Here is a 26,446-nt window from a genome sequence, read left to right on the forward strand (position 1 = left end):
CGACGCTTCGATCTACAGTGTTTTGAACCTCGACCGTGCAGTTCCCCGGGAAGCTACTGCTCGAATCCTCTTCGCGGTTCCGTCTGTCGACATTCGCCTGTCATCCTCTATATACTCCAAACTCGACCTTATTTCTGTCCATATATACTCGACTCCACAGTCTTTCTCGGTCGATCCAGCCTTATCCAACGTTTTGTGGATGCATGCGTGATCTGGCGAAACCTTCGCGTTGATTGTCCCCTTCCTGGCTGGTCCGTTCCGCAGATTCACCCCTCGATTTTTGCAGATTTTGGGTTAATAGTCAGCCTCAACACGCCAAGGCTGCTCAAACGGATCTCGTGGACCTCTGTTTGACCAGGCATCATCTTCATTGGACTGGACGAACACAACCACAAACATCACAACCAACATGACACCGTCACCCGCGACTAGTCAGGCTCTCGAGCCTCGTCATCCCAAACCCTCGCAAACAGTCTCTGTGAACATCTCCGAAGGCAGCCAGAGCCAGCGATCTCGTCGATTCCAGCTCGAGGTCAGTGAGTGCGTCGAGACTAAGACTGTTACGACCACTACTCGTCTCACACGCAAGTTTCCCCACGTCTTTGTCAGGGATCCTGTGCCCCTCGAAAACCTCGACACAAAAGAATACCCCCTTGCCATGAAACCTACTCCCCCAGAACTGATCGAGTTCTCCTACAAATTGCCGGGTGCGCTCGAGACCGACGACGAAGGCGAGGATGAGCCCACAGAGACCCAAGTAAGTCTGCGCAGAGGTTGCAGTTGTAACCATTAAGGCAATAAACAAATGCTAATATTCCCAGATGACATATAGCAACGGTCACTCCACCCCCGGCCGAATCAAAGCCGAGTCCCCTCAAGAATCGAATACCCTCGTCCGAGTGCCCAAGCACCGATCACAATCTCCTTCAGAAGGCTACCCCCGACGCTCCCGAGCCTCAAGAGCCAGCCCCACAGACTCTCCCGAATCAGCACCTACATCGAACCTTCGACGACTGCCTCGATCAAACCCACTCAACGCTGTTTCGGACAAGCTTCGTCGCTCTATAGCTCACGGCTCAAGCCGACGAGAAGGAGAGAGGTTATCTAGAGCGCCTTCTGGCTTCCTTGCTACCCCTGATACCTCAGAAGTTGTTGGTTCATCTGACCGACCAGCTCTTCGACGTTCGTCACACCATGAACGACAACACTCCCCCGAAGCATCTTCATCCGCTGTTAGCCCTCATTACGAAGCCACTAGCCCTGTCGAAAGCGATTCCCATACCGTCTTCAGCAGCAATGTGGCTACTCCACCAATTACAGACGCCGATGCCGAACCATTTGCAGACATAGATGGATCCCTACAGCAGCCTCTTCGTCCCTTCAACCCCAGACCTAGTATCGATGTTGTTGCTGCCCAAGATGCTAGTCTTCCTAGTCCTAGACTGTCGCCTACTTTAGCAGCCGCTCAGCTACATACCGCAGACGCCGAAGACGAAGGCCAGTCCAGTTTCCAGACATCAAACTCGGACCCCTCTCGCTGGGTCGATGAATCACAGCTGACAGAAGATGATACCTCGACTGCACTAGTTCCTGCTGGTCATTCCCAGGATGACTACGCGCTTGCCCGTCCTGATGGATCTCCCCAGGTTGTCGATACGCAAACCTTGCTTGAGGCTTTCGACTCGATGAAGACCGAAATGAAGACATTCATGATGTACCAGTTCCTTCGCCGATGTCCTCGACCTACTCTTCGAGTTGTCGCCAACGCTGTCAACCCTGCCCTCAAGTGCGATTTCCTTCGACAGCTACCTCTAGAGCTCGGATACTCTGTTCTGTCCCATCTCGACCACCAGGATCTCTGCCGAGCTGCTCAGGTCTCGAAGCACTGGCGCAACCTCGTCGACCGCAATGAGACTGGCTGGAAGGAGTTGTTTGATCGTGATGGCTACAGGCTCCCCCCTGGCGAGCTTAAAAAGGCTATCGTTCAGGGCTGGGGATGGCAAGACCCTGTTGGTGCTAATGGTTACGAGAAGGATTTGAGCATGCGAAGCCGCCTGACCTCGACCGAGCACGAGCTTACCCGAAACCTTCGACAAGAGACGGCCTCGAAATCCCGGGCTTCTAAGCGAAAGCGAGCGCTCAACACCTATTCGGCTGCCGAGCGATCGAAGCGACGTGCAAGTGCTCAGGAGGTCGTGACTCGCGAGGAAAGCAAGTCGCAGCCCGAAGTCAGACAGCACCCATCAGAGGGACCGCTGTCTGCTGCCAGCGCCGCCCTCAATGCTGTTCCTGACCCTCAACTTGGACTGCCAAGTCTCCGCGAGATGCATCTCTTCAAGTCACTATACCGCCGCCACCACATGATCCGCAAGAGCTGGACCAGCGGCGAGGTAAAACCCGGCCACGTCGCCTTTGCGGCTCATCCTCGTCACGTTATTACGTGTCTCCAGTTCGACGAGGACAAGATCATCACTGGTAGCGACGACACCCTCATTCATATTTACGACACCAAGACGGGCAAGCTCCGCAAGAAGCTTGAAGGCCATGAGGGTGGTGTCTGGGCGCTGCAGTACGAGGGCAATATGCTCGTTTCGGGCTCAACCGACAGGTCTGTCCGTGTTTGGGACATTGAGCGTGGACTCTGTCAGCAGGTGTTTTACGGACATACTAGCACTGTTCGTTGCCTGCAGATTTTGATGCCCACCGAGACTGGCAGAGACTCTGGCGGACAGGCTATCATGCAGCCCGAGAAGCCTCTCATCATTACCGGTTCCAGAGACAGTCAGCTTAGGGTTTGGCGTCTACCCGAGGTGGGCTCCCGTCGCTACATCCAGACGGGCCCCCCAGCTCACGAGTCGGATTGCCCTTACTTCATCCGAGTACTGGCTGGACACACTCATTCCGTTCGCGCTATTTCGGCCCACGGCGATACCTTGGTCAGTGGATCTTACGACAGCACCGTCCGTGTTTGGCGCATCAGCACTGGTGAGGCGCTGCACGTCCTACATGGGCATCTTCAAAAGGTCTACTCTGTGGTTCTTGATCATGAGCGCAACCGTTGCATCTCTGGCTCTATGGACTCGTTGGTCAAGATTTGGGATCTTGCAACAGGCGCGTGTCTGTACACACTCGAAGGACATAGTCTGCTGGTCGGGTTGTTGGACCTGCGTGACGAGCGTTTGGTGTCAGCAGCTGCTGATTCGACTCTACGTATTTGGGATCCAGAGAATGGAAAATGCCGTAATACGCTTATGGCGCATACTGGGGCTATCACCTGTTTCCAACACGATGGTCGCAAGGTCATTAGCGGCAGTGAAAAGACAGTCAAGATGTGGGATGTCCGAACTGGCGAGTGCGTCCAGGACTTGTTGAGTGATCTTAGCGGTGTTTGGCAAGTCAAGTTTGACGAGCGACGTTGTGTGGCTGCCGTCCAGCGAGACCAGCTCACATATGTCGAGGTATGTTGATGAATTGAGTGTGAACAAGAACGATTACTAACATGATGCAGATTCTTGACTTTGGAGCTGTCCGAGATGGCAAACCCCCAGAAGAACTGGGCAAGCGCATTCTTCTCAATGAACCCGAGGTGCGGGCCATGATTGAGGAAGAAGCGTGAGAGATCAGATTACGTACGAAACTGATGACGGGATATAAATATCAGTGATATGGGTTTACACGCGACTTGTCAGTCTATACGGCCGACTAATGAAATCAACTGGCGTTGAGGCGTCCGACATTTATGCATAAACAACACACATAGTTACGAGGTACAAGCATGACTGAGAGGAAAGGCGTTTTTTGTTATTGTTTCGCGGATGGGAGCATATACCTATTGTTTATTCAAAACATAAGTTGATTCAGTGTCTACAGGCTCAGACGGACAGACAGGAATGTAGTGTCTTGTGTTGAGCCTGGAGGATGAACAAAAGCCATGTTTTTGGGGCTTAGCATTACAGTTCTGTGTGAATGGATTTATTACATACGATGAAAGTGTCAGATTGTCAATGTGATGGATGGTGATACTGACTACATAGGATCCTGGCCTTTTGAGGCACAGCCACGTAGATCAAACGAGCGTCAAAGGATCCAGCAGGTAGTGGAGGCCATGGAAGCCTAAACGAAGAGCCCAACTGGTGACGTGCAAATACTAGTATCACTATGTCACGATGTATACCTTGGGTTTTGATCAAGCTTTAGTGTACAATAAACAAGCGTATTTATTTAGATGATATGGTGTAAGAACATCTTGTGTCAATAAAGTGCCAAGTCCCGATCATGCCGAGCTTCGACAGGGATCTTGTTTAATGGATGTCTATCTAACTATGTCATCCTTGTACGAGTGTTGCAATAAAAAACGCAGGTAAAGCCAGTTTCAACGACGTGATAAATCACGGTCAAGAAAATGATAGCCAAGAGTGATGGAGACTCAAGACATTGCATAGTTGCATCGGACACCTCAAGAATGGAGTCATTCGTCTAATGACTTCTCAGATTGGTCAGATCATTCCGACTGCCAGCGAACATGCGGCTTATCATTCATTACCCACCCGCCACTCTTACACGTAGGTATTTAGGCAAACGGTGAACAAACAAGACGCCTCCTCACTTCAACTGACCATCAAACTATCTTGTTTGTTTGTTACTATGGCGTGGCTCAAGGATTTTGTCGACAAGGCGACGGAGGAGTATAGGAAGGAAATGCAGTTGGAGAAGGAGAGACAGCAGCAATTTGCGGAGCATCAGCTGAGAAAAGAAGAGCAGAGAAGCTTAAGGCGTGGGCGGGCTGGGCAGGGTGCTTCGTCTCAGCAGCAGTATGGACAGTCGACTTATCAACAGCCTCAGAGTCAACAGTATGGACAACCTCAAAGCCCGCAGTACCAAACTCAACCACCTCAATACTATGGGCAACACCAAAGTCCACAATATCCGTCTCCTTCAGCACCATACAATCCACAGCCAAACTATCAGACACCTCCGCAATCACCAGAGACAATAGACCGCAGAACTCAGTACTACGCCGACCTGGCCAAATTCCAAGCCCAAGCACAAGCGGACGCAGCAAAAGAACAAGCGACCTACCAAGCCCAAGCAAAGACACAAGCACAGCAGCTCGAAACGCAATGGCGCGAAGCGGAACGACTCGCGGCACAGTACAAAGCCGAATACCAAGCACAAATGAGGCAAGCAGAGGAACAAATGGCGAATATGGATATTGAACGGAATAATGAAGCGGAGAGGCGGAGGGCGGAGGAAGAAGCGGCCAGTTTGAAGTTGGGTCAGGAGGAGCTTGTGAAGGAGCAGAAGATGTTGTTTGCCGAGATTAAACGACAGAGACAACAGCAGAAGAGGGGAGGGGATGAGCATGAAGAGAGACCGCCTTTACCGCCGAGGGTTAGCACAGAGGATGCTGCACCGCCTTTACCGAGGAGACAGGTTTCTGTAGCTGAAAGTGGAGGTGGAAGTCCAAGTTCCAGAAGGTCGACTCCTTATCATTACTCTGGTCAGAAGGAGTCGCCTCTTCCACCTCAGAGTCCTCAGGCTACTCGAGCTCCTCAGGCTCCTCAGACTCCCAAGACTCCTCAGACTCCCAAGACTCCTCAAGCTCCTCAGAGTCATCAAAGTTTCCAGGCTCCTCCACCTCCCCCGCCCCCTCCTCAAGCTTCTCAGGGCCCTGCATCGTCTGCTCCCCCTCCACCGCCGCCACCACCTGGGCCTCCTCCAGTACTGTCCACGGGCCGAAATCAGAAGCAGGGTGCCGGACAGGCTCCTCAACGACAGGTGCCTCGACCACAGACAAAGACACAGGAGCAGGTAGTTCCAGGACGAAGCCCTTTCACTCCACCAACCCCCGAGTCACTTCGGTCACATAAACTAAGAAAATCTTTCCATACACCATCTCCTTCCACCGAGAGTATCCCCTCTCAACAACCGCCAGAGACTGCACCTTCTTCACCTCATCCAGTCCGAAGTCCCCGTCAACAGAAATCTCCCCCTTCTACTCCATCGAAAAAACCTCCTCGTGTGAGGACGCCAGAACCCGCATGCAGACATCCGAGTGGTGCCAAGCCAGGAGCCGAATGCACAGGAGCTCTGACTTCTTTCCCTCAAGACTGGTTCTATTATCCCTCGGTTCCTGAATTCGTCATTTGCACTCGATGCTACGTTGATCATATCTACGATACCGAGTTTCGCAGCTCGTTCAAAAAGACCTTTCACAGCGATGGTGAAAAGCGCAAATGTCGTTTCAGCAGCCGACGTGTCAAAGACCACCTCTTCCCTGCGGCGATCAAGTCTGGAAGTCTGGATCAGCTTGTCGAGTTTATGCATAAGAGAATCACCATCAAAGACTGCAGGGAGCAGAATGCCGTTGAGGGGGAGCTGTGGTACAAGGCAGCCGACATCCCCAACGGGACCATTTGTCAGGCTTGTTTCGAGGATGGTCTCATTACTTCCTCGTTTGCCAAATACTACGCCCTTCAAGAGAGTCAAGGAGGCACCAACTGCGATTTGAGCATGTGGTTTCTCAAACGCAAGTTTATGGAGTACGCCAAAGAGAATAGATGGCAGGAGTTTTGTCGACAATTCAATGACAGAGCGCAGCTACCGGATTGTCCAAAGCTCAACGTCGTCAAGGCTAGTAACTATACGTGGTATAAGCCTAAATCTGGACCAGAGGGGCTGCAGGCTTGCGGGGCGTGTTACCATGATTACTTCCTAGCTTCAGAGGATGAAGACAAATGGAATCAGGTTGTTGGCGGTGACTTTGGCACGAGATGCAATTTGGGCCAACTGAACCATGTCATCCCCATGCACCAGGCCATGGATGATGAGGACAGAAGTCTCTTTTGGAACGCGGCGAAGGAAATTGACAAGTATCCGTTTTGCAACAGTCAAGGCACCAAGGGTGGTGTTTGGTACACACCTGTTAACGATGCACCGTGGGGTATCTGCGCTGCATGTTATGAGGGCATCGTGAAGCCAGTCGGAGGATCGAGGTGGTTTATGAGAGACACAGATGTTACGCCCGATGGCGTGTACATGTGTGGCTTCAACTTTGGACACCCGCGCGCATTCAAAGCTCTGGAAACATACGCCAATGCCCGGAACTGGGGAGACGGCAGGATGCTTCTTGACTGGGCTGCACAATGGGGCTCGGTCGAGCCATGCCCGGGGATCAAGTTCAGCAAGAACAGGCGTTGGTGGGGATGGGGAGATGTAGCCATCTGCGAGGAATGCTATAATTCTTTCGCCAAAGGGACAGCTCTGGAGCCCCAATTCGCACTCACAGGCCAGAAAGAACCCGAAAAGGAACGCATGTGCGATCTGTTCTCGCCTCGTATGAGGGGCCTATACAACGACGCATGCACAACAGGTAATCTGGAAGGGTTCCTCATAATGGCAGAGCAGCGACATATTGTCTACACCCAGACTATTATGCAATGCGAAGAGATCCTCAACCAGCAAAAGATAGCTGCGATGCAGGCACAGATGTTGGGCACGCAGGGCACCTTCTACAAGAGCATGGGAATGACGCATGATTTGACTGTGGGACATACACACACGGTTGGGAACGCATATGCTGGGTATGGTCATGAGAATGAGTATGTGCTTCAGGGACATATGTTTGATAGACAGGCGAGGGAGAAGGCGGCTGAGGTGATGAGTGGTGGGCCAACAATGAAAGTGCAGATGCTTGAGGCGAGGTGGAAAGAGGTTGAGTGAGTGATGTATAGTATAAGTCTTGACCTTGACTTGATCTCTGAGGTATTCATCCTTACGACTTTTTATTGCTCTGGCCTTCGCCCTTTTAGTCTTTAGTGTACACAATACAACTTGACTCTTACAAGCACAACCATTTTTAGACGCCTAGAATACAAGCTCCCACACATCCAAAGTCGACGTCCCAACCTTCAATCCCATACAAGATGCCGCTTTTCCAAGAATCAAGTACTTACCATCCCAACTAAACGATGCGGCCGTCACGAACCCGCTCTGGAACTTGATAGTATACAGCACACGCCCAGAATACAAATCGCTCACATCTACACCATCATCTGTCCTACAGCACAGGAAACGACAGTCGGCAGATACAGCAACGGGCCAGCCCTCGCGCGTTCTTCGTCCGCTGAGATTATACGACTCGAGTGCCGCGGTGCCGTGGTTCCAGTGGAAGATGGTGTCGCCCCATACTGCCACGATAATTTCTCCGTCGGGAGATGTTCCGAGGAATAAGGGTTTTTTCCACGTATCTGTTTCTAACTTGGCGATGGAGGCACGCGTTTTGACGTTTGTTATACGGATCGTACCGTCGCGCGACTGCGTGATGAGAAGCTTACTATCAGGTGTAAAGACAGCATGCGTCACCTCGTCCAAATGACAGGGAATAACGACGGATGCTCTGTTGATGTTGGCGCTGCAGTCCACAAGGCCCACGCGACCCTTTGTGCTTCCCACGGCAAGCCAGTTCCCATCATCTGAAAACGCTAGCGGTTTCGCGCCGGGCCACTTTGCGACAGGGACTTTGCGACCGTTGATGTAGTCGCCTAGGTAAATAACGGGCTTCTTGAAGTTGACTCCATCGTGGTTTGCTGCGTTGAGGCCCTTGCCGTCTTCCTCGCTAAGATACGCCCACTGGCGACCGTTACGAGAGAATATCATGCTCACGCCGTGCTGGTTTTGAAGGCATGAGACTTGGTTGACCTTCATGTCGTAGAAGCGCGTGGGGGACTCGAGGGTTTGAGTAGCGAATGTGCAGGCGCCGTGACGTGAGAGATAGGCTGTTTCGATTACCTCGTGGTTGGAGAGTTCTTTCTTGGCTAGATGGCGGAGGGAAATGCGGAGAGGGGTTGTGGATGTTATGCCGATGGCATTGTAGTCTGGGATGGGAGGTTCTTCAGTCTCTGAGTGAGGAGACGAAGCAATTGTTCTGAGATGTGAGTAAGTATGAGAAAACTAGAATGGAAGAGTAATGGACCTACTCAGGGTTGGCGAAGCTGCTGTTGCTGTTGCTGACATCTCTGCTTTCTTCATCGTCGGCTGGTGGAGGAGGAGGCACAGCAGAGGAGCTGTCTGAGATAAAATCGTGAACAGCTTCCAAGAATTCAGTAATGATGGTTCGTTGGCTTTCAACGCGGTAGTCTTCGCTGTCTGACTCTCCGAGGTATTTTGAGCGTAGAGTGGATGCTTCCTGGAGGATTTGCGAGCTGCTGTAACCAGGAAGTTCTCTCTGTCCATCATGAGGCTGAGCATTGATAACTCTGTGACATGTGAGTGAAAGATGTCTTGGGATGGTAGCAGTGGGATAACTCACAATAACACACAATCCAAGCCCAAACTCATGGAGCTTCTCAAACTCTCTAGCAATTTTGCAAAAGCCGACAATCGTTCAGCGGTATGCTCAAGCCAGCTCTGCGTTCTCTCCTCCTCCTTGTCGAGATCCAAGGCATCTTCGGCTTCCTCGATCAATTCGCCAGCCTCACTGACGACGCCCTTGAGCGCATCGTCCAGTCTCGCGGGCAAGTTCAGGTCAGCGTCAGTGTCGAGAGCTTGGGCGTTGTGGTGAAGCAGTCTCGCCACCATCTGGAGCTCTGCGAGCTCGCGCGACAGAGAGGCCAGGTCCAGACGCGCTTGCGGGTAGGACGTGACGAAGCTGCGGAGGCCATCGACGACGTGGGCTGTTGAGGTCTGGAGGGAGTCGCAGAGTGAGGATATTGACGACATTATGTTTGTTTTGTCACTGTGTCTGTCTATTCTTTTTTTGGTGATCGAATCTATGATGGTGTGATGTCCAACTATGGTGTTTCACAAGAAGTGTACTGTACTGCAACTGCCAATGCGGGATATTGTGTGGAGAATCGGAGAAACGGGAAGACGCCGGCTTATAGTTTATTTTGTTGTTATGAGATAAGGAGTAAGAACTCTTGATTATTCAATTGGAATTGTCATTATTATTACAGCCTTTAGAGGCTTGGAAACGAAGTAGTCTCGGCTATAGAAGAGGACACTGGACTGGGCTTGTTTCGCTGAGCTTGACGAGTAATGGTGATGTTGAACCGGGGTAACGTTATGCTATAGTTGCTGTTATAGGGCAATGACATGTTGAACCAATTGAGCTTGTCTAGGAATATCAGCGACCTGAACAGACTCTCAATTGTCAACTGACGACTTCTCTCATGACTCGGTTCATCTCGGAATTAATCAACATCAGGTGCCCGCCAAGCTTGCGGGGGAAATCTTGGAGACCCCGACGTGTACATCAAAAGATCTGAGCCCAACAGCCTCAAAACCAAAACAGACACTACAATCTCACCAGCAGAAACTGACTAATGACGGGAAACGGGAACAAGGTCGTATTAATAGAAGAGTCAGTTGTTCAGGCCGAGTGGATAGACCAGCTATCATTGTCTCATCTTTGAGGCCCTCCTCTCAAACTCAAACCTGTTCGTCAACTCGTTTATGGTCTAGGGTGAGGATCAGCATTCGGGAAGGCTAATGTTTGCTTTTTTGGATCCAAACGTCTTGGATCAGCATCTGCCACATGGCATCGTCTGCTTCAATCCCGAGGAAAACAACGTCTTGGCCCGTTTGTGGTCCCCCATTGCGTGATGCGGTTCTTATGTGTGTGTGTGATTTGGGCAGGGACGAGGTATTATTCAGATGAGACGGAGATATCACGTTGGATCGACAGGTCTAGAATTGAGTCTCGTAAGTTAACTGATGAGAGACGAAAAAGTGAGTCAACATGCCACTTTAGATGTACTTGGCTATTTCTTGTATCCTCAAGCTTAGAGGTCTGTAGGTCAGCCTTTCCAGTAACTTCCGGGTAGGTACTAAGGCAGACTACTACAGATTACGGTGTAGATGAGTAATGCCTTGTCAGTCTCATAGAGTAACTCTGCCACGATGCTTATGTGGCCGTGACGAATACTCGAGAGAATGACAACGAACAGACACATCCACCACAATAAAACTTGTGTTTATTCGTCTAGACCGCGACAACCACAGCTGAAAGAGGGGAGAACAAACTAAAGCCACACTTGGCTTCGCTGGCCAAGTGTGGCTCAGCATTAACTTGGGCTTGACCTTGTGTGTTTAGCGCTGTCTATCTTCATGCTCACAGTCACAGTCACACTCCCAAGCCCATGACCAGCAAACAAAGAGGGAATATCCTTGGAAGAAAAAAGCCTCTAAAAATCACGGGATCGACAGCATTAACATGTTCAACGGATAAACATGCCCAATTGATACATCCGGGATGGTTCCCCGCCCTTTGTCGTCTTTCCAGCCTTCTGTTTTTATTCTTCTGTGACTCTTCTTTTTTTTGGACCAGGTTCTCCTGATGGTTCCCCTTGTTGTTCATGTCTCCTACGTAGGTAGCATTTGTCTCGCCATCGCCTTGTCATGGTTTGATAGGATGCTAGATGAACCACATGTGCGAAGCGAATTGGCGCGATGGCGGGCTTGGGAAGCGCTGGCTCTTTTGGAAGCCAAAACAGGGATATCCCTGTAGCTTGGGTTGATTGTGACTTGACTAAAAAGAGAAAAGCGTTTAATGCACGGGCGCCTGACGAAGAGGGAATGGGACCAATCGGCATGTATTCCAGAAGACGGATGGAGGAGGTTTGGTGGGTGAGACGATTCGAGTGTCGACTCTATCTCTACTGTTAGATACTCTGTGATGGGTAACCAGGTTGATGAAGATGCTATCATGACTGACTCCATCTATACTCCATGTACTACTCCATACTCCATGCCAGCACAACAATAACGGTCACGGTCATGGTATCTCATGCAATGCGAGGTGCATGCGGGATAGACTGCTACCCAAATGTATTGACCACCTTCATCATCGTGCATGCTTGTCACATTTCCAGGCCCTGGCCGCTTACAGCTGCTGCTACTGCTACTGCTACTGTACCTGAGAATCAATCCGGTCAAGTCGTGTCATCCAATTGTCCAGCTGTATGTGGTGATACTGGGCCCAGCCCAATCCGACCCATCCCCATATCTCTCTCTCATTGCCGCCCTTTGAGAAGGGAACCCAAAGCTGAAGCGGGAGAAAGTGTGTGTGTGGTAATGCAACCTTGTCCCTCTAGATCTATCGATCAATTAAATATCTGTACTACCTTTTTTTGTTCTAATTCTTTTTCTCTTTCTTGTTCTCATTATCAAACACTGGGATTCCTTGTTGGTGAAGAGAAAAAAAAAGCCTCCGATTTTTCCTCACCGACAAGTCCACCGCCTCCAAGCATATTGACCACTTTTTTCTCGCTCTTGTCCCCCTTCCAGCTCCGACTCCAGCTCAGTTTCTTGTGTCTGATCCTAGCAGAGCGAGAGCCCAGTCCCCTTTTTTTTTTCTTGACATTTTTCCAATCATCCCCACTGAGTTGTCTGGCTTGGCTGTACTGTTCTTGTTCCCCGGTGCCACCGCCTAGTTGATAGAGTTCACCTCGGGTGTCGGTCTGTCGCGCCACAGCCCTGGAGGCCGCTGTAACTATAGGGTCTTTGGCTGCCTCTTTCAGTGGACAAAACTGACCGACCTACCGACCTTGAGTCTACACCACCAAATCCTTCTTACTCTTACCCCCTCTACCCCCCATCACCAGCTCATCCTCCTACTCCTCCCCCCACTGTGGATCAAAACTCCAGCTCATCTATCCATCCTTCACCGCGGGACCGGGACCAAGCGTGTGAATCATTTATTCTACTGCGCTTCCTTTTCGCTTTTCGCCTGGCCTCTTGTTTTTCCCATTGCCTGCTATTTCGATCGAATTTGTTAAGGGGTATCCCAGTCCCTGATCCGATCGCATCGTTCAAGACAGGCCACGCCTGTTCCTACTTGAACCTAATCAGCTCCATCTGCTGTCTTGCGGTCAAAAGCCCAAACGCATCTCGTCGACGATAAGACCTCTTCGTCTCCTCTCGTCTGTCTCACCACTGCATCTCAGAGACATACACACTACCAACAAACCAACAGAGAGCGAGCTGGTCTCCTCCCTTCCAACATATATACCCGATATCCCCCGCTTTATCTCTCTATCACATCGTTACTTTAAACGCCTCTCAATACACAACTGCCCATCATGCCGCTCGAACAGACAATTACCGTTGTCAACAATTCCGGCAAAATCATCAAGACCGTTCGTATTCCCCAGCGTCTTCGCCTCTTCCCCAGACTAACACTTCCCAGGGCAAGCAGCTTTTCACAATCTTCAAGGAAGCCCAAGGCAGCTACAAGGACAAGAAGGCCGAGCTCAGGGCCGGCAAATCCCTCCACCGATCAAAAACCTTTGACGCTGAAGGACGATCAAATTTCATCGACGATGACCGCTCCTCTTATTACCCTCCTCGCGCCGCTCCTAGCGAAGCCGGCTCACGGAGCACTCGCCGATCGCGAAGCGTTCACTCGCGCCATCCTCGAGACGACTTTGACGTCCGCAGCCGCAAGGCCTTGACCCTCGACAATCTTGAGAGGCACACCGAAGTTTCATCTGTAGCTCCCAGCAGAGCCCCTACACAGATGGTGCACAAGGATCCTTACGCCGAAACCATGAACTACGCTTTGTCTCCTCGTTCCATGGCTCCTTCAGCCTACGGCGATGCTATGGTTCCCCGAAACCGATCCACCGGAGAGCTTGTGCAGTCAAAGCCGCGCAAGGAAATCGACATGGACCTCGCCTACGGCAGCATCCCTCCCGATCTGAAGGATCGCACCGATCTGGACCCACACAAAGTCGATGAGAAGGAGGCCATGGGTCTCGTTCACCGTGTCGAGAATCTCCTTACCGAGGCCCAGTGTATCCACCACTCTGCCACCCACACCATGTCCGAGCTTCAAAAGAATCCTGACCACGCCGCCGCCGTTGCGCTCACGCTTGCTGAGTTGTCCAAGATTGTCAAGAAGACATCACCAGCCTTCCTGGCCCTCCTCAAGACTGGATCCCCCGCCGTCTTTGGCCTCCTATCGTCACCGCAATTCCTGATCGGCACCAGTATCGCTGCTGGTGTCACAGTCATTTGCTTCGGAGGATGGAAGATTTTCCAGAAAATGGCTGAGGCCAAGGCAGCACGTGAGGCTTTGGCTTACGAGGGTGTCCCCATGGACCGACCTGCGCCCATGCGCACGCAGACTGAGTACGCCCCTGTCGAGTACATGGACGAGGCTCTCATCCTTGATGATGATCTGAGCTCAATCGAGACCTGGATGAGAGGTGTCCCAGCTGGCTCAGTAGTCGAGAGCGTTGACATGGAACTCATCACACCTACTGCCTATGACAGTATGGGTGACGACTTTGACACCAAGTCCCGCCGTAGCACAAGAACAGCCAGGACAACCAAGACAAGCAAGACCAGCGACACCCACCGAAGCTCAAAGTCTCACCGCACTGAGGGCAGTCATCGCAGTTCCCGAAGCCGTCGCGACGACGACACCAAGAGCAGGTACACCGAGAGCATCGCAGACAGCGAGCGCAGCCACCGCTCATCAAGAAGCAAACGCACTGATAAGTCGGACACAAGATCCATCGATAGCCGAAGCAGTCGACGAGACGACGCTTCCGAGGTGACAATGCGACCCAAGCACAACCGCAACAACAGCAACATGCTCAAGGCTCTCTTCAAGAACAAGGAGAAGAAAGAGCGCACTCTTGTTATGGCTTAGACTGGCATCTGAATACCCTTTTTGGATCACGCTTTTACACATTTTCTTTTATCTTGCATATTACTTCGGCGCAATTTTAAAGACTGGATGGTCAGGACTTTACATCCCCCAAGACGATAAACATTTGGAAACTTCACATCTACAAAGACGAGATAAAACATTTGGATCTTCTTTTTTCACAGAATCATGGATGGGCAAAGAAGGAAGCCCTTCCCACCAGCGATTTATTCACCTACACCTTGTTTCTTTTTTATCACGATACTACGAAAGATGTTGTACACATGTGAGAAGACGTATGGAAACGAAAATGGAAACGAACTACCGATATGGATTGGATGGACTCTTGCACACGCTCGAGCAGGTTTTTCTTATTTCACTGATTGCATGACGCACGGAAGACAGATTACGGAGCTGTCATTTGGGACTGGGACTTTTTAGTTGGGAGGGCATTTCTGTTTATGTTTACTACCTACAATCTAGGTTAGGCTTTTTTTTTTTACATAGCGATCAATGCACTGGGCTGAAATGGTCCTTTTTGATTGTGCTTTACATGAGTCTATTGTGAGGTTGAATGATGTGATTGCGTCAATACAACTGATGTGCTTTCATGTACCATGATTTGAGATTCATCGTGCATTTTGATCTCAGATTTGACATATCTTTTCGATGCAACATTTGCCATCATCTAGACACGGGTTTCTGCCTGACCCTGAAGCAAGAGTTGCGTAATTGATCTCAGATCTAAATCGATTTGTGGTGTGGGCTTTGTGGGGTGTGTGCGAGAGCAAGTGGGTAGACCTGAGGGCGTATGATCAAGCTTTCCTCACGAGACAATTGGACTTTTCAGAATCTGATCAAGATTGCGTTTTGGCCAGCCTCTCGCTCGTGTTTGAGCTGTTTGCTGTAGAAAGCTCGGATACTGTGTGTGTGGAGAGAGGTCTGTAAGAGATGCGTCTCGCCAAGATTGGGTGTACTTTGCCGACAGGCTCTGTTCCGATAGGCTCGAGCTTGTGACAAAAAAAGAGAAGTGTAGGACGGAAGACATGAAGCTTTGGCGTTTTTTTGATGATGATGTTATTTGGATTTGCTTTTGCTTCCTGTTGGGTATTGAGGAGGATGGTCTTTCGGCTACTGGTGACGGATACACGGGAACTTGCTTCGCCATGTCCAATAGATGCCCTGGCAAAGCCAAGTTGCATGTCAAAGCTCGCTCGTTTCCGAAGTTGTGCTATGAATGTTGATAGATGTGTGGTGGTTGACTGAGGGGCTGTCGCGATGTTGCATGCTTGTGTTTGATCAAACTGTCCATCATGGTCCAACCCCTTCCCGAGATTTCACGTATCTTCATTCAAACAAGACATGTATTTGCTGAGATTGGCATTTGGACTTGTAGAGATGACGTGAAGTTTGAGAGGATGATCAGTCATCAAGAGTGTCGGAGTTGGGTATTAAGACCTCTCTCTCCCCCGACTTCCAACTTTTCATTTTCCTTCCTTCTTCATCACCATCACCCAGAGCACCATCACCATGCACTCTCCATGTGTGCTGGGTAAGTTGGACTTCTCATCTATCTCATCCATTGTCATGGAGTGTTTCACCCAAGCCACTCTATTCATGAGTCTTCCCCTTCCCGGTCTCTTTCCCACACCTTCATGTGGCAAGACCTTTTCCCTCCAAGTCTATTATACATCTTTAAGTTTTCCTCCTCAGCAAGGTAGGCGCACTCGCCATTCTTATCATTCTCATCATCATCTCGGGTTTACTCGTGGGAGTGTTCTACCCAAGCCACTATCCCGGCACATGGGTATTCTCATTCTCTACCTCTTCTCACACACCTCCATGTGGCAAGACCTTGAGCTCCCCAGTCACTTTTACATCTTCATCTGGCATGTTCCTGCACCACGAAAAACAGGCGAACTGTCCCGACGATGTCCCATATTCTATGGGAATGTCTTTGTGTTGTGGTTTGATGACGAGAAGCACCGCTTGCTCGAACTGATACAGCAGCACCTGGACCGAGGTTCATGAAGGGAAGAAAGCGATGCTCGCTCTTCGCCTAGCGTCAGAACCACCTCGTTTTATGGTGGTGGTTGATGTCTGGTGTGGTCATTACTGCAAACTTGTAAGTCCTCCCATCTTCGATAAGTTGAACAAGTCAAGATGACTGACTGACTGTGATGCACATGGCTAGCGCAAGCAATGTTCACCACGAATGGAATCCAATATGACTTCCCCTGTGGTGTTGTCTTTGGAGCATTTGCCATAGTTTCCGTGGATTTGGCCCCGACCTGTCTAACATTGTGATGGATTCTCGCGACTGTTTTTCCCACCTTGTCGAGTGGATTGAATACGATGAGACAGAACCCAACTGGGAGCTCATCTGGCAGGTCAAGTCTATCTGTGTCGGCGCTGTGATTGACTTTGCTGACGATGATAGACAGACTTGTGTATCGCAGCTTGAAGGAGAAGGGAGCATTGTGTGAAGAGAGGTTATGTCGTCACGACATCTTGTGAGTAGTCCCACCTCTACCCAATATGCTTCAACAGCCTCGGATTTTCATATCATTTCCCGTCGTGAATTTCCCAAGCTAATACTACGCAGTACTTACTGTGAATGGCCTGATCTTCGCGGGCTGTCGAACTGCTTTCCTGCGCCATTTCCAGCCACTCTCCGTCCAATCCATATCATCATGGACGACTGTTCTTTGCTTTCCCCCACTCTGACCCGATCGACTTCATTATGGTCCGGGTTGAGAGGCGGACACTTCTACAAGAAGAAAGCCTTCGAGTCACTTCCTGTAATCTGTACAGGCCAGAAAGATGCCTGCCTTTTAAGATCATTGGCCAAGATGGGACAGTTAAGTTGCGCCTTCTGGCTAAACACGTCACCGTTCCCTTTGGCCTGATGCGGTCACAATGGCGGCCGATACGTCGTCAAGCCAATCGCCATCAGCATGCATGGTCTCCGGATATGTTTTTCAGAACATCCAAGAAGCAGAGCGACGAACAGCTTTGTAACATGGCACACCAGCAGTTAGTAAGTAGACAGCCGATTCATTGACTTAATCCTGCTGACATGGTTGAATAGATTGCATTGACTATTTGCCTCCTATTATCACTATATACCACATCAGCAACAAGATGTCGCACCTCCTACATCAAGATCCGATATGTGCAATGGGTACCATTAACTATCCTTTCTCGTTTTACCTGAGGCCCTTCAACAAGCCAACCACATCGGGTAGTCATAGGATATCCTGAGTCGAACGTGTACTTGCGACAACCCCTCCCAAGGGCCCAAGTGAACCATGCTTGTTCCTGGCCGACTTGCTTTTATAATACCGTTCTCTGGCTGGATTTCCAGTAATTGTCTCCACTGCGTGAGGCGATGCACCATTCTCCGTGGGTGGTACATATGCTTTCATGCTCTCGGATGTGGTCAGAGGTATCTACATGACACGGTCGAGTGATGATGATGTGGGACCTGCAATAACCCAACAAGTGTCGATGAAGTCTCTTTGAGACCCCCGAACAACATGGACGATGACGGTAAGTCCTTGAGAATCCAGACATATCAACTGTTGCTAACAACTACTTGTTAGGAGCTCTCCCGAGTCCTTTGTACAGCGAATCTCATCAGAGACAAACTGCGTCTTGGCTAGGAACACTTCCTCTCATTGAGTTGTTCTTGAAGCAGTTGTCAACAGCATCATTGCTCAGGCGGAAACGAATTTCCAATCCTGGTTGTGATTGGCTTCGGCCTGTTGGAGCTCATTGTGAGCCAACCACCATCTATCACAAGTATTGGAGTTAAACTGACATCGAGATAGCGGCCCGAACCAAGAAGGTCGGGGCTACGAGCAACAAGCGACTCGACGATGGAGACGAGAACAACGAGGGCGGCGACGACAGCGAAGAGGGCGACAACAGCGACGAACAGAACCAACAACCCAGGTAAGTAAGGGCAGAGAACTTTGTTTATTCCCAATCTGAGAAAGTATATTAGCTGACTGGTAAACCAGCAAGAGACCAAGGACAGATGGCGAGACAGGTGCGCGTCATCAGCAACCATTCTTGACAGTCTATCGATACAATTGACTATGTCGGTCAGGGCACCGGTGATGACTTTGGCGCCATTTTCGATGCCAACTAGCATGTCGCAAGAGCTCATCACCATGACTATTGCAGTTGCTATTTGCACCATGTGTTCCTCTTGACCGTCAGGACACCATCTGTGGTACCTCTGTACAGTCGAGGAGAAGAATGGATACATCTCAGCTCTCTGAACTGAGCGATAAGGCGTTGCTCTCTCTCATCCCCCATCTCTATCAACGACGAAGACACTGAACCAACGGTCTTTCAACTGTATCACCCTCAGCTGTTAGCCCCTCGTTCTTTCCACCCGGTGGACTTGGCGACACACAGTATACTTAAAGTGTCTCTCTTCTTGTTGTCCTTCGTCGATGTTGCATTTCCTAGTTGGTGGACCCAACTACCACCCGACCTACACATATGGAAATGAGCAGAGATTCACATGAATTCATCGAGATAGGGGTTGAGTCACTCTGTCTGTACTAGCAGTCAGTAAACCCTGAGATGCTGGGTTTCTACCGCCGCAAGACACACACGCTCGGCAAAGAGGAGAGAGCTTCACCTCGAGCTCATGTGGCAAGACCAATGATGGGTGTATCTTATCTTTCGACAATAGGAAAGTCAGGTCTTGACAATGACTTGTTTTTCATGTAAGTTGAACATATCGTTTGTCTTATTTTATTACTAACATGCCTTTCAGATGGATATCCCCCCATGGCCATGACGACTTTAGAGATGAACGAGTAAGGTCGATTGTCAATTTAGACTTGGCAGAACCCTCTTCACTCCCTCAACAAGATGGAATGGTTTAACCGTCTTGTCCAACCGCTCGGCTTGGCATCATCCATCTAAGCCACAGCAAGGCCCGATTCCAATGAGTCGGTAACGTCCAGACCCAAGCCATGACTGGAGATTTCATCAATTCTACCCTCTACCGCTAGCAACGACCGAATTCTACCAATTCATCAACGACGCAAGTATGGAGAACACGCAGAACAGAAGATGGAATTTGTCCAGGTTCTCAATTGGTAAAGGAGCTACAGAAGATGGGAAATCTTCCTGATATTCTCACCCATCTGTGTTTACGATGGGTCGTCATACGAATGACGAGAAATAACGAGGAACCGTTGTCCGCATGCCGGGGCACACTCCGTGGTATTTTCTTTGGAGGATCAATCCTCGAGCGCACGCTCTCAACAGCGAACAGATCGCATCATGCCTCAACCTGATTACTCATGGTTGGGGCTTCGTTCCATGCACAGATAGCCCGCCTTTCGGGACCGCTGCTGTTCCTACACTACTATGTCTCAAGATCCGTGGACTCTCGCCAGGACATCAATCTGGAACAGGGGTGTGAGGCAGTTGCATTGCCTCCTACGGGAAGAGGGAGAGAAACCAGGGATCACGATTCGTCACCAGTTACCAGTCAGCAATGATCGACCACTTGATACATCGCCCTGATTCCAATATCACATCTTGGAGCACAGATTGGATTCTGAATATTGAGAATCTTCCCGAAACTCCCCTTGAGAAACGGGTTTGAAGTTAGTCGGTCGCAATCAATACGGAGCTCCGTTCTGTTTACTGCTCCCTCCTTTGCCGATCAGCTGGTCTCAAACAGCTGCAGTGCAATCCCCAGCCTCGGGAGAGCTAGAGGACAAGTTGAAGCGATGGCAACAAGGCAGCCAATTTCAACGCTCTGTTGTCTTGCCGACTGGGTTTTGGTTGGGCAATTGACTTAGGGGACCTCAGACTCTCCCGAATGCAAGTCCCTCACGATAATCTGATTTCATTTCTGAGTAGAGTCTGACAAGGGTTCACACTGATCGATCTAAGCCATCTCTCACTGGTCGAGGGAAACCATGTTGTTGGGTGTCTTCAGAATCTTGCATTCCTGATACTGTATGGAAACGGCCGATTCAGATCACTTCCAAATTACGATTCAGACGACTCTGATTACGACAAGTCTCCGAGAGAAACTTCTCTCTCAACCGGGCCACTTTCACCAAACTGAGCCCCAGGCCCAGTCCCAAGCCCAGTCCTCACGTCACTGGATATTCTGCATCGCGAACTCGTTGCATGGCCTATTGATAGCAAGATCAAGCATCAACCCCGAAGCACAGCGAATTGGCCATCAATGTCAATGAAGATGCATTTCCAAATCTTCCAATTTAGAACAGGTCGCAACATTGCATCTTGGCTTGTCGCGATGCAGCCGCTGCCTATAAAGCGCATGGCATGGCTACCTTGTTGCCTTGGCTGATGATGGTCAAGACTGCGCCAGTACGACCTCACGATCATTCGTGTAGATGTTCCACCGTCTCCAGCACATCGGCTGTTGGGCAAAACATCCAAAGCCCGAATGTACACAGATGATTCGACTCTGATTCGTACTTGTGTTCTTGAAGAGGGTATTGACTGGATTCTCCGCCTCTGCGACTCCATCACCTGGACTCTAAACACTACCAAGCGAGCTGTTGGAAGTCATGTGCGATTTGCTTTACAACCGCGACATTGAGAACTTGCGTTTGGCTTGTGGAGTTTGGGGGACGAATTCTTAAAGCTGACTGCAGTTACATCTCTCTCAAGGCATTGTCCTTTTGGGGGCGTGTTCCGACTGTCTGTCCGTTGATCAGCAACGCCAACGCCCACCTACCGAAGACCAGATATGTTGGACATGCTGTCGCGGAGACTTTACTCAACTGGCAATGGACCCGATCCTTCGTTACCAGAAAGCACTATAGCTTCTGAGTAATAATCAACGGCTTCCGACCCGACCAGATGGGCAGCGCCAAAGCCCCGATTGCTTTAATCACAACGAAGTACAAATCATGCTGAGAGTATTCGTCCGGTCTCCCTAGTCCACTGGTGAATTGGATCGGTGCCTTTTGTTCCCAGCTTTATTACAGTGGGAAAGCTCCGATATCCTCTCAAACATGAGGAGAGAATACAAAGAGCGATAGCTTTCAGCTGTAGATGACAGGCCAGTCACTACGCGATGGGCCGGGGTACATTGAACAGAGGTCGAGACAACTCGTCAACCGAGGCTGTCGAGAATAAACGATGGCCTGAGATCCCTGTATCACCTCCTCAGCAGTAGACCACTACTTGCGTATGATGATCTTTGGAACAGTGCTACAATGTACTGGGCTACCCTCTAAGAGAGATTATTAGTCCTCCCCTTTACATCGCCTTGGTCTATCAGACTGCGGATCTGGTGCGCTTTAAGCTCACGATTCAATCTTCTTTTTGCGGAGCTTCGAATTGAAGGCAAGGGACCAACTGTCGATAGTGGAGGGGCGAAAGGCCGCACAGTCGCTGAAGCATCTGCCACGAACTGCAATGGTGCCAATCACATTTGATAACAAGCGCTACACAGCTCTGTCTATGTTTTGGCAAAATGCAAAATTTTTCTATATTCTGGAGCTGACATTTCCTGCCACACCTTCCTCATGTCAAGCTGTTATCCGAAATGGCCAATCTAGCTGTACATCCTCGGGGAGTACGACAGTGGCCAGCCATCTTCGTGAACGGTAATTGCGGCAAGCCCTCGTCAACATGAACTAGCACCAGGAAGCTGGGCAAGATATCCATGACACAGGAGGTACTGCTGCTATACTGAACTGACTATCCTCCATGATCCCTTCCGAGTTACCGTCAGCACTGCAAAGTTCACCATCGGACTCCTTGATACTGGGACTGGATGGAGAATGATTTCAGCAGGACTATGACTTTGCAGAGGTCTGCCCAACGAGGGTGATTACATCAAGACGTGTGTACCCCGAAAACCTCTTTACTCGAGCACATACTACAGACACTAGCTCTACTCTACACATCAGGTGACCAACACCAGAGACGAGTTTATTGCATGTCGCTGCCTACCCACCTGATATGAGGTGAAGCCACCTTACCTTGACACAGAACTGGGGAAATTCAACAGCGTAGTGACAGCACAATCGTCTGTAGCGCAGTCTTTGTCACCGTCTTCATGACCATTCTCGTTTTTAGGACCGTCTTCGTCATCCTCCTCGTCGTCAGGTCCGTCACACACCCCAACGTTTTTGAGCAAACCTTCAAGGACCAGAAGTCACTCCCTGTTGGAGGTTCCAGCGACGACTTGCAACCGAATTCATAAATCGGTGCAGCGAGTATGTTGAAGTCCTGCTGCCTGGCCCCGCTCGCCCCGTGCGTTCACATCCACCATCACCACATCGTCATCACCGTCAGTGCTACGGCCCGCTGCTCTCTCTCCATTCTTGCCTCCGCCATGCCAACCAGCGCATCCGTTTACTGTCATGCTGGCGTCTCTCATTCGACCACTCCTGAATCATCGCGTTCTTACTGCGTCCTCCTCCCGATGCCCTTCCAAAGCGCAGCAGAGCCGCAGAATCGGCTTTTGGCCAGGCGAATCAAGGCCTTTCTTCCATTCAACTGCGCAATTTTTATCCCGAACGCGATACGAACTACGGGATGACATTGTCTGACCTGATCGATGGTTCTTGCGCTGCGGGTTCTATTGATCAAGCCCATACTGCGCCAGCTGTGCAATCAGTGCATGAAGCGAAATGCGTGAACTCCAGCTCGGATCTCAGCAGTAACAAAGAACGCAATCGAAACAATTTGAGCCCGTTTGAAACGAAGTGGTACCTTGACAATGTCTCAACACATTCTCACCCCGTCAGGGCCCGTGCGGTCGCTGCACGCAACCTGGGAAGAAGCGCTTGCCCCTCTCTCAAGTTCATTCGATGTGCCCTTTCCAGGAACGCCGTTTCAATCGTGCACTGTTCACATGGCGCCGATATGCAAGCTCCGTCATATACGGTACCGACTCACGGCTGTGAAACGATTGAAGATGTTGCTGTTCCTTTGACGGTCAGAATGCATCAGACCTTGTCATCGAAGTTCGAGGCCAGCTTGGAAAGACTTTCGTGCGGCATGCGTAAAGCAGAACAGAAGCTGTGGCCTTGCTATCACGATAAGAAGAGCTCATTCTTGGAAACATCAAAGCCGACGAATATTCCATCTGTCTGGGGAACAGATCGCCGAAGAGGGTGCTACGATATTCTGTGTTCCTGTATTCAAAATGTACAGTTGAACTGGTTTCCTTACCAACCCAGTATACCGGCCGCCCAGCAAGATAACCGATTCCATGTTCCCTCACATTGGCAGCCTGGAGACGCCGTTTTTGACTTGCTGAACGAGAGTACTCCTTGCTAAAACCGAGATTCCGCTCGAAATGCTTCGCCAATACCGGCATTCTCTATCTCTCGCAACACAGCGTGGCCCCGCCAAGCATACAATACAGGCCAGCTTACATGGAAAGTCCACCATGATGCCTTGGTCTTGGTGGCTGGATAAAGCTCAGAAATCCACAATGGTAGTGGACTATTATCTCCATGGGCGTCAGTTTGGTCGTTTCTTGGCCACCAATGCTCTTCCTTCAAATGCGATTTTGAACTCGCATTGATGATTGGACCATCGGGTGACTGTGTTGTCACAGTGTCAAAGAATACTCTGAAACTGACGAAAAGGGAACCCTTTTTTCGAAATATCTATTATTGATTCGGATACCGGAAGAAGCTCTGGTTGAGATGCTGGTAGACCAAGGACGTAACTTAGGCTTCTTAGCTTCGATTCGCATATTCAAGTCGTGGCGGTGGACAGACTCCGAGGTTCCTGAAGGCATAGTTCACCCAGTCGAAGTTGCCGTGCTCAGCACAGCGATACTGCCAGAACGCTAAATGGCACACTGAAATCACGGACGTAAGTGACTACATCAGCTTTTAGGAATTAGACTAATATGATTATAGAGGAATGAGATCTCTAGAAGCATCTCAAGACTCAGCACTGGGTTTGCTAAGGAGCCCTACACGTACACCGGATTTACTGTAGGGTGAGGTTTGGTGTTTGACAAGCCGGGCATCTGCAAGGGGAAAGATCAACTTCAACGTGCAAATTCTCAGCTTTTCAAGGATGGAGGGTTAGAAGTGCAGTTTGAACCTCAATGGATTGCCCTTGGACATGATCAACGATGTCAGTTCCTGTAGAATCACCAAACAAGTCGACATTAACAACAATTTCTTCAAACTTCACACCGAGGTTCAGCTCGATGCTGGTACCCTTGGCTAGCTCCGACTTTAGACTGTCAGGAAGGTCGGACTGTTTGACCCGACCGTTTCCATTCACCTTTCGTTTCTTCGGCGCGGTAGACCTCGTCCACCCGCACCAGCAAGAAACTTACCAAGGTCGCTGCATTCTTGCAGAGAAATCCATTATATATTTCCGACCTTCCATCTACGCCGCTGGGAACCAACTGTCATGATTAGCGACCAAAGTCGGATGATGCTCCAAGATGGTCTCGAACCCGAAATCGAGATTTTGTCTTCCGAAAGCTTCCCATCCTCCTGCATGGAGCCTGGTCCGTCGCCTATACAACAGCCATCTGCGATCATTGAGTAGCCTTCGGCCTCCCTATCACTTCGGCCCTCCTATCACTACTCAGGAAAGAATCCTATGATGACTTCGGTGTTTTCGATGATTCTGTCACGTAGCAACAGACGCTGTCAACGAGACCTTTGACACCCTTCGCCATTGCAGCATGGAATTTGCCTTTGTCAAGTGAACTAGAGCCATTATTATCTTGGAGCTTTCCCCATTCCGGTGTTGCACATTGAGGCAATCTGCTTTGCTCAACAGGTTCCCTTACAACCGGCCTCCCCACACGTGGATATTCCAGCGACCACGAACGATATCAGATGCGGTCAAGTTCCTGCTGCTGAACGGTGCAAACCCTAACACGACCGAGGCTGAGGCAGCAGAACAGATCACGACTTCTCCATTGGCCTATGCCTATCGACGAGGCCGAGAGAGCAGAATGAATGTCGGCCGAGCCAAGGCGATGTGTATCATGCTTCTCCTGGCAGGTGCATGTTGTCTTGGAATGCACAGATTGGCACTATCGAATGTGTGTTTTAGAAACTGGTACCAACAACAATGCCTTCTGACAACATGGAGTATCTTTCAGGGCGATGTGAGAGTCGTAAGCAAGGGCAGAATGGCGGGAAGCAAGATAATATTCCATTCTCACTATGACGCCCAAGTTAAGTATGGCACAAATACAACCGGAGAGCCACCTCAGTTTCCTGTATCGGTCGAGACGAACGCGAAATGCGGACGAGCCGGTTGTCTTGTGTACCACGAGCTAAGCAACGTACTGCCCACGCAAGTACACAATCTTCAACGCAGGAGGGCTGGTGACGGGTCAGAGGCGGCATTGTTCCTCGAATACAGGCACAGAAAGACCTAGCTCTGTTTTGACAGAGGCAAGCTAGGCCAGAACACGCTGATCCAGATCAGGAGTGTGATGTACTCTATCGAATGGTCGAGAAAAAGAGAAGCCTTTTAACCCGACTTTACTTTTGTAAGGTCAAAAATGATCTGGCCCTTGACCGAAGTAGAAGTCAGGGCACAAAACGTCGTCTTACTGTGCAGGCATAGCCGTGCGTGATGAGAGTCCTTTCGCCAACAACCTCTTTGCAGTTTCGAGCATCTTCAAACTCGCCGTTGATGCTGTACCCCACCCCGAGCTACTGCCTATACCGGCTGTTACCAATAAGCTTCGGGCTTTCACCTTCGAACTGCTCCGCCTGTCCCTTGGTGTGTGCCCCAGCAAATATTTCTATTAGGCTGTCCTGG

General features: G+C 50.1%; 5 protein-coding genes across 5 annotated transcripts, besides 1 other annotated feature; 4 read left to right on the forward strand and 1 right to left on the reverse strand.

Moving 5' to 3' along the window:
• Nucleotides 1-409: 409 nt before the first annotated feature.
• FPSE_00252 (uncharacterized protein) lies at nucleotides 410-3,616 on the forward strand (the record flags this gene model as incomplete). Its single annotated transcript, XM_009253372.1, has 3 exons — nucleotides 410-757; nucleotides 822-3,458; nucleotides 3,509-3,616. The coding sequence occupies 3 exons, from the start codon at nucleotides 410-412 to the stop codon at nucleotides 3,614-3,616; spliced, it is 3,093 nt and encodes a 1,030-aa protein (XP_009251647.1).
• Nucleotides 3,617-4,644: 1,028 nt separating this feature from the next.
• Nucleotides 4,645-7,722, forward strand: FPSE_00253 (uncharacterized protein; the record flags this gene model as incomplete). The annotated part of the gene is made up of 1 exon (XM_009253373.1): nucleotides 4,645-7,722. One exon carries the CDS (start codon nucleotides 4,645-4,647, stop codon nucleotides 7,720-7,722), a length of 3,078 nt encoding a protein of 1,025 aa, XP_009251648.1.
• A 144-nt stretch (nucleotides 7,723-7,866) lies between these two features.
• Nucleotides 7,867-9,720, reverse strand: FPSE_00254 (uncharacterized protein; the record flags this gene model as incomplete). The annotated part of the gene is made up of 3 exons (XM_009253374.1): nucleotides 7,867-8,926; nucleotides 8,979-9,257; nucleotides 9,311-9,720. 3 exons carry the CDS (start codon nucleotides 9,718-9,720, stop codon nucleotides 7,867-7,869), a joined length of 1,749 nt encoding a protein of 582 aa, XP_009251649.1.
• Nucleotides 9,721-13,082: 3,362 nt separating this feature from the next.
• Nucleotides 13,083-14,659, forward strand: FPSE_00255 (uncharacterized protein; the record flags this gene model as incomplete). Its single annotated transcript, XM_009253375.1, has 2 exons — nucleotides 13,083-13,139; nucleotides 13,190-14,659. 2 exons carry the CDS (start codon nucleotides 13,083-13,085, stop codon nucleotides 14,657-14,659), a joined length of 1,527 nt encoding a protein of 508 aa, XP_009251650.1.
• Nucleotides 14,660-18,195: 3,536 nt separating this feature from the next.
• Nucleotides 18,196-19,563, forward strand: FPSE_00256 (uncharacterized protein; the record flags this gene model as incomplete). Its single annotated transcript, XM_009253376.1, has 6 exons — nucleotides 18,196-18,208; nucleotides 18,262-18,435; nucleotides 18,490-18,613; nucleotides 18,682-18,710; nucleotides 19,245-19,401; nucleotides 19,452-19,563. 6 exons carry the CDS (start codon nucleotides 18,196-18,198, stop codon nucleotides 19,561-19,563), a joined length of 609 nt encoding a protein of 202 aa, XP_009251651.1.
• Nucleotides 18,533-18,595: a microsatellite.
• Nucleotides 19,564-26,446: the final 6,883 nt, after the last annotated feature.

The sequence above is a fragment of the Fusarium pseudograminearum genome, chromosome 1 (assembly GCF_000303195.2).
Source record: "Fusarium pseudograminearum CS3096 chromosome 1, whole genome shotgun sequence".
Classification (NCBI taxonomy): domain Eukaryota; kingdom Fungi; phylum Ascomycota; class Sordariomycetes; order Hypocreales; family Nectriaceae; genus Fusarium; species Fusarium pseudograminearum.